This window comes from Sinocyclocheilus grahami, unplaced genomic scaffold, assembly GCF_001515645.1.
Source record: "Sinocyclocheilus grahami isolate Dianchi unplaced genomic scaffold, SAMN03320097.WGS_v1.1 scaffold2300.1, whole genome shotgun sequence".
Taxonomy (NCBI): Eukaryota; Metazoa; Chordata; class Actinopteri; order Cypriniformes; family Cyprinidae; genus Sinocyclocheilus; species Sinocyclocheilus grahami.
Genome location: NW_015507479.1, coordinates 12081 through 20355, shown reverse-complemented (window position 1 = coordinate 20355; position 8275 = coordinate 12081). Strand labels below are relative to the sequence as shown.

Below are 8275 nucleotides of genomic sequence, written 5' to 3'. Positions count from 1 at the left end.
GAATTTGCCACTGATGATTCAAACGCGAGTTTTGAGCAGTGTAGAGTAGTGCTTGTTTGTCATTTCTCTGATCACAAATGCAGACAGAGTTTTATGTTTACGTGGCGAGATGCAACGCAACGTGTAAAAAGAGAGTATAAGTCATTATAATCCGTAAATATGTCCCCACTGGATGCAACAAATGCCTCGTTTATAATGGGTTTTCATGTTTTTGTCTCATCACACCGGGACACGGCATCATCACAGTATGTGAGGGGCGTAACATTTCCGTCACACGCTTGAGGTATTCGGCCAATCACAACGCACTGGATAGCTGGCCAATCAGAGTACACCTAGCTTTTCATACCGATGAGCTTTGTACAAATCAACGCGTTTCAGAAAGTTAAAATAATGTGTTTTTTTAACCTTAAACCGCATACACACATTTCATTACATTATAATGTTCTTTTTAACAATGTCATATGACCCCTTTAATGTTGGAAAACACTGGTCAAAAACCTTTTAACTCCACTGCAGCTTGACTTTTGCAAAATGCTAATAATATAATGACATATGCAATAGTCTTATATAAAACCACAATATCAAATTTGACACCACAGAGTATATATACAGTGTATATATACATATATATATATATAAATCCTGAAAACTATTGGCTTTACATCACCAGGTCAATTTATTTTGTCGTGAAGCCACTTGGAGCAGCACTCGCGGTTTTGTGTCTGATTCTCGAAGTATCAAGCCCATATATTCTACTTGTGAATATCATCTATAACCACAGCGAAAATAAATATCAAATCCAAACTGAATAAATATCACGTCCAAAACTGCATGTGTAACGACAGGTTCAACTGAGAGGTCAAATCAGGTCAAATATTCAAATGGAGCGTTCTAATGAAGGGGGTTAAAAACAACACAGAAAAAAAGCTTATTACTTCTAAATTATGTTTTTTGATGTAAAAATCTTGATAATGTTATAAGTGGACCTCAGAGAACAGTACAAAATAAAAAACAGAGACAGTTCATGACTCCTTCAAGAGTAGGTGATACCTTACATTTACTTTGTCTTTAAAAAAGTTTTAAATCTAACTTCATAAAACTGCAGAAACCGTGATCATATGAAAATGGCCTTCACTGACAGCAGAGTGAACAAAGAGACATTGTTCGTGACAGAAGAGGCCTGTAACTTCACCGCACTGGACACTTTCACAGGGCAGAACCACTGAAATGTGACACATGCAAATACATGAAGAGTTGTTTGATTCTTTGTGTTTTTTTCTAGAGGTGTGAAGTCTGCACCATTTGCAGTTCGTGCAATTCGCTGCGGTCGATTTGGTTTTAGCATATGTATTAACAAAAAATAAAGGCAACACACGTTTCTTACACGTGTTGTGAGTTCTGAAAATGTACGGGTGTGATTCGGTTCGGTTTATTCGGTTGCTTGACCTTCATCCTTCCCTCGGGTCATTTTGACCCAGAATTTTTCTTACAGTTTTTAAAAAAATTGAGTGTTAATCTGAGTGGTACTAGACTTTGTGACTTTTGTTCCACTTGAATTTGGAACACAAAAAATTGAGTGGGTCATTTCGACCCGACCATAGGAATGAATGGAATGTCGAAAAAACTGCGGGGGTTTTTTTTTTTTAAACGTTGTCACACTTGAACATGGATCACACACACACAAAAAAATTTAGTGGATTTAAGGACATTATGCCGGTGAAAAAAACCCCCAAACAATTCCTTCCCTTGCAGGTCAATTTGACCCCCCATAGGAATGAATGAAATATCGAGAAAAAACTTTTTTATTAGATTTTTTAAAAATACAAAATCTGACACAATCCAGACAAAATTTATATCCAAACGAAGAGCTAAGACTATAGAATACCTCCCCCCCCACACACACACATACATGATACATGCACACACATAGAGACACACTATAACACGCATGATTTAAAGGTAAACACCATAAATACAAATTTAATGAAATAAAAATCACCAAAAAAATCATAGAAAAACCCTACCTAAATATAAAGAAAAAAAAGTATAAAAACGGATCAATATAAGCTAAAAAAAAAAAAGTTTAATTTTAGGCCTTCGGCGAGGGAAAGATTTGTTACAAAACGCGAGGGAAGGGTGAAGGTTGAATAAAGGACTGACAGCTTTTTTGCTGTTGTGTGAATGTGAACTCTTAGTCAGGTTAGTGCCATCTGTGACCCTGGAGCACAAAACTAGTCATAAGTAGCACAGGTATATTTGTAGCAATAGCCAACAAAATATTGTATGGGTCAAAATTATAGATTTTTCTTTTATGCCAAAAATCATTAGGACATTTAAGTAAAGATCATGTTCCATGAAGATATTTTGTAAATTTCCTACCCTAAACTGTATATCAAAACTTAATGTTTGATTAGTAATATGCATTGCTAAGAACTTAATTTGAACAACTTTAAAGGCGATTTTCTCAATATTTAGATTTTTTTGCACCCTCAGATTCCAGATTTTCAAATAGTTGTATCTCAGCCAAATATTGTCTTATCCTAACAAACCATACATCAATGGAAAGCTCATTCTAATTTTGAAAAATTTACCCTTATGACTGGTTTTGTGGCCCAGGGTCACATATTTAATTTTTGACAGGAATGAAAACGAGGCTGTGATAGAAGCACAGTGCGTTCAATGGATTGCACCGTTGTTTGACAAGATACAGATTATTCAGCTCTCGAAAAGTCTTTCTGGAAAAAAATAATAACTTGAATAACTTGAAAATAATGATCTGATCTAGGACCTTTATATAATGCGTCCCATAGTCTATCCCTCACATCCTGGCGCCTAACCGGACTAAAGTCTATGATGATTGTGAGACGACTTGAGTTTTGGAGTGACGGCTTCACTCTTCTAGTGTTATGTGAGGAAAGTTTTAAGGACGTAGGTGGCGGCTCAAAGGTGTTCTTTCCTACACAGACAGAATTACATGATATTAATCTCCCTCCCAAACTGAGGACACAAGCAATTACAATATTCCAGCTGTGAACATGCTAAACGTGTTTAAATACCTTAAAAAATGCAGAAACTATACATGTTTATTCTCGTTATGTTACAGATCCACTAGATTTGTAGAACAGACAACTGTAGAGTGTGATGGAATGATGTATGATATAAAGAAGAAAAAAAAGCAACTTCAAAAACTTCTTCACTTAAATACTTCAATCATGTCAAAGAGTCATTCACACAGACGTCTCGAGGTTAGATGATTTCAGTCATCGCAAAACTGTTTTGGCGCTAAACTGTTTATGTGCAAAGCCGACCTCATACGTCATCCGCCCAGAGCTGCTTCCGTTTACAAGTGATTATTACGTTTTGAATATGGATATTTTTCTTACAAAAACGCATCGATTCGCTACAGGAGGCCTTCGTTCACTCCCCGGAGCCGTGTGAGACTTTTTTTTTTATGGATGGGCGATTTTTATTTAACTTCTTTTGGACTGATGCATGAGTGGCACCCACTGAGTGGCATTAAACAGCTTGAAAGATCAAAGACAATTTTTGATATAACTCCGACTGAATTCGTCTGAAAGAAGAAAGTCATATACACCTAGGATGCCTCGGGGGTGAGTAAAACACAGCCTAATTTTCATTTTTGGGTGAACTAACCCTTTAATGCATATCAATAAGTGATACTAAGCAATTTTAAGTATTTGTCATATACAGAAAAGTGTGTAGAAAAATACATACATTACCATTCAAAAGTTTGGATTCAACAATGATTTTTAAAGAAACTGTAAGATACGTTTATTGAGCAAGGATGCATTAAATTGATCAAAAATTAATCAGAAGAGTTCTATTTCAAATAATTGCATTTCTGTTGAACATTCTGTTTATCAAATAACCATGAACAAATAAAATGTGTCAGTTTCCACGAACATATGAACTGTTTTCAAGAATAATCAGAAATGTTTCTTGAGCAGCAAATCAGAGTGATTTCTGAAGGATCATGTGACTCTGAAGACTGGAGTAATGATGCTGAAAATACAGCTTTGACCACAGGATTAAATTACATTTGAACTTATATTCAAATCAGCTATTTGAAAATGCAATAATATAAATACAGCCTTTCTGAGCTTAAAAGACCTCTTTCAGAAACTTTAGAGAATCTTACTGAGCCCAAACATTTGAATGATAGTGTGCGTAATGTAATATTGTGTGTTGTGCACACAAAACAAATCTCCTTTATAAAAAAGTGTTTCAACATGATACATTTAATACACAGTGCATTTAATGCAAGAGTTCAAAGGTCCGCCGATGCAGCCAATAATACATATGGAAGGCTGGTTAACCAGATCCAGAAATGAGAGGACAAAATGCTACATGAACCGTCTGTCTGTGTCTCACTCACAGGACTTCCTGGTAAGGGGAGGAAGTGTTGGCGCTGACCGCAGGGTGACGCTGATAGTTAATTTTGTCATACAGGGTTTGAGGCTGCAGAGGGAGTAAATGTGTGACGTTACAACATATTCCACAGAAGTGCTTCGCAACAGAGCCGTCAGCTTCTCCAAACATGCAACAAAGCTGTTCTCAGTCTCACTATCTTAGCCTAATGTGGTATGCACAGTAATTATGATTTTGTTAGTAAATACATGCTATGAGCCTTATTTATAAGCAAAAAAAGAAGACAGCAGGAATGGAAGTATTCATTATGTATGCATGCAAGTACTCACCAAGTTTTGTGAGAGTTTTTTGTCGTCTACCGTTTCATAAATGGACATCCCGTTTGCAACACTTTCAGAGCGTTTCTGTAATATAGATTCAATTCGGTTATCTAGAACTGCATCTCCATTTCTATGCCACAAATTAGGTTTGTATGCATCTAAAACAGTTTATATGTGTCTAGGAAGTAGAGGCGTACAATTAAAAAAATGTTTAATAAAATAAACAAAACCCTTATTTAATTTTTTTCCTTGTGAAAAAGAGATTATTGGAGCATGTTTACTACGTCAATTTGATTTAATTCAATTATGAAATTTACTAGCTGAAAACCTATTTTGTTTTTGCTCAGAAATTGCTAGTACATTTCACAAATAATTACAAAGAAATGGCAAGCAACACACTGCATAAAACATGATTTTTTTTAAAGTAGGAAGATTGAGATAGCATTTTCTTGTAAAACTTACTCAAAAAGTCTTTATTTTAATTACAGCTTCGAAAAATGATTAAAGTCTTTTTTTGCAGAACCACATGAACCTTAAAAAAGCAGATATATAGACAGAAATGAGCCGCTCACCTTTGCCGTGGCATCAGCGTTCACGTCTTCGTAGACTGTAATACCAGCCTCACTTTCTCCTTGTCCTGAAAGTGTGTGAAAACAGCTGTATAACTATAACTCCTGCACGGTTTGTGCTCATTCACACGCGTTCAACACACCTTTAATGTTCCTGCACCTGCAGCACACGGCGAGCGTTCCACTGAATATGACGACAACAATGATACCGACGCCTACCGCGATCAGCACATACTTCTGAGGAAAACCTGCATCTTTGCACCAAATTGCATAATTGTTAGTGCTCTTTATAGATTTCAGAGCAGGCTATAACATTTTTTTTTAATCAGAGTATTTAAGAAGTTTAATTTATTGCAGAACCATACCTGATGAGATACTTGAATCGTCCGGTTTGTCTGTGCAGACTACAGTCTTAGTAGCATACTTGACACCGAGGGTGTTGTTGGCAGTGCAGGTGAGTGTAGTGTTTTCTGCTAGACGGAGGCTGATATTCAGGTGAGATCCTTGAGTCTGGATCTGATGACCGCTCCAGCTGTAGGAGAGATTCAGACCAGCACCGAACGCCAGACACCGAAGATGAAACATGCAGATGTCCTGCAGCCGGGTAACACTGGACTCAATCTGTACATCTCTGATGAGATCTAATGGAGAATAATATGCAAAAGTACTTATATTAGCATACTGATTCCTTCATAAAGGAACTATTTAACTTTAGTTAAATAATCATGAACATATTCAACATCAGTTCTTAAATGTGTTGTTTTAGAATTTGATATGTGCATCCTAACAGCTTTGACAGAATAAATATCAAGTAATTAAACTCACCATGAACATGCAGCACAATGAATTTTGTTTCATATTGTTTAAATTTATCTTCTGCAACAATAGAGAATCTTCCAGAATCCTGGAGTTTAAGGTCTGCTACTGTTACACTAATATTGTTCTTATTCATCTTTAACCGTTTGTGAAATAGTCCAGGTGTAACTTTTTGGAAATCCTCTTTTCGATACTCAGCAAAAAGAGTATCATAATATTTCCACAGCACTTCAAGACCATATTTTGGATAATCAGCTATTAATTCCAGTGAGTCTCCAGCAGCTTTGTGCACAACCTCTGCATCTGGATCAACACACGACCCTGCAATACAGAACAGACAACAAAACATGGCTACATACTGTCACAAATGCATGCCATATTTTATGCATTTAACATAAGACAACGTTTCCATTAAAACACTTCATTATATCAGCTTGACAACACCAACAAAACGCATGAGAAAAAAAGCAACAGAAAGTCGACAAATAATAAATCAACCATCAAAAGAAGCTCCCAGAGTATGCGTTTTAGATGTTGCTATCAGCACAGAGCATCTCACACGTCTCACTATGTCTTTACACTCCTGTCTTCAAGAGGACAGCTCCACAGCAACATCAGCATGAAAAATAACACTATTCCCACCAGATCTGGATGCACATGGTCTTTGGTGTTTATAATATAACTGCAGTGCACGGTGACTCCTGATCTGTGTTTGTATTTGGTAACTTGTGCCCATTCATGCTCTGTGAGGAAGTGTTTCACAGCAGCACTTTCACCCATCACACTGCGATTTTTGTTTCTGCATGTGTCCATTTTAATTTTAACGTCTTAATTTTATTTTCTCATATCCGCTAATTTACTCTCCTTCAACAGTTGCATCTCTTTTCGCAAGTATTACACGTTTTTGCCATTTTGGTGAAATAATACCAAATGACAAGTCAACATTAAACCATATGTTTTTTGATTATGGTGAATTCAGGTACATTGGGACACAATTTGCCATTGAAATGACTAGAAAAATGTCCCCCAATTAACCTGATTTCACACTGTACTGCTGGCTGCAACAGAAAAACACTCTATTACAACTAGCCACATTCTCTAAACGATAAGGCTTGAGGTTTCCTGAGTCGAACAGCCTTTTCTCACAGATGAAACACTGATATTACCTAAACATGCATGATCATTTACCTCAAAAATTAAAGTCAAAATACAGCTATAAACATGCATTATATATAATTTTGTATTTATTAAGCAAACATCGTTCATTTCATATACTATGCCCTTTGGAATCAAGAGCATTGTATATATTAGCATTACATACATGGAAGCAAGAGCAGTTTTCCAGATGCACATTCATTCCCCACACATACATAAGTGTCCTGTCGGCTAAAACCTCCTTAGTTCCATCCTAAACATAAACATATTTAATAATCATTTGAAATATTCATATTCATTCCCTATACAGGAATAACTGCTGGATTTCTCGAGTCACTCACCTTGGAGAAGGAAAACCAGGAGAACTCCTAAGATGGAGCAGCGGGACTCTTGAAAGACGTTCATGTCCAGATGTTTAGACGACAGACTGAGGCATTCGTGACGGCAGATACAGCGAAACAGAAGAGACAAAAACAGACTTCCTCACACCGACTGCTATGCATCTCAGTTTGTGCATATCTGCACAAATAACAACACACAAATGAGCTTTGGTGACGTGACCTTTAAGAAGCGCCTTCTGAAAGTTGTGCTTGAGGTTTAGGGGCTTTCTGGTCTCTAAATTAGTTTGCACCTCCCATTAGGGTCAAGTGCAAGAGCGCAGGCATTTCATCCACCAACACTGCAGTGTGCGGGAAGTGAAGGTTACACATTTACACGCACAGTGCTATAAATGACCAAAAGTACTGGATGCTCATCAGGGAGCAAAAGTGAAGTGAAACCCTAGAGGAACAAGGAAGTTTTAGAAAAGAGAGTCTCTTTGTTAAAGGTCCTGATGTGTCAGAGTTTAAACAGCCAGCTTCATTTGCTGATGGAGCTGTGAAAGAACAACATTAGTTTGCATATTGTGACCACAATGTAACCAGACTCATGTAACCACATGCGCACTGGGTGCCAGAGCAAAGCGACTTCCTCATCATCTCGCATCCAAACGAGAAGGCGTAAAAAAGTACATTTATTCAATGCACA

General features: G+C 37.0%; 1 protein-coding gene across 2 annotated transcripts in view; it reads right to left on the bottom strand.

Moving 5' to 3' along the window:
• Positions 1-4050: 4050 nt before the first annotated feature.
• Positions 4051-8275, bottom strand: part of LOC107574659 (T-lymphocyte surface antigen Ly-9-like) — a 6531-nt gene continuing 2306 nt past the window's right edge. Inside the window, exons 1-7 of one of the 2 annotated variants that reach the window (XM_016261097.1) lie at positions 7591-7778; positions 6104-6415; positions 5644-5919; positions 5422-5532; positions 5282-5346; positions 4719-4793; positions 4051-4479 (exon numbers count right to left, since the gene is read on the bottom strand). In XM_016261097.1, coding sequence (XP_016116583.1) covers positions 4393-4479; positions 4719-4793; positions 5282-5346; positions 5422-5532; positions 5644-5919; positions 6104-6415; positions 7591-7654 — 990 coding nt within the window. In that variant the 5' untranslated portion in view covers positions 7655-7778 and the 3' untranslated portion in view covers positions 4051-4392. Of the gene's footprint in view, positions 4480-4718; positions 4794-5281; positions 5347-5421; positions 5533-5643; positions 5920-6103; positions 6416-7590; positions 7779-8275 lie in introns of those variants that run through there. The other variant, XM_016261098.1, reaches the window with a different exon arrangement.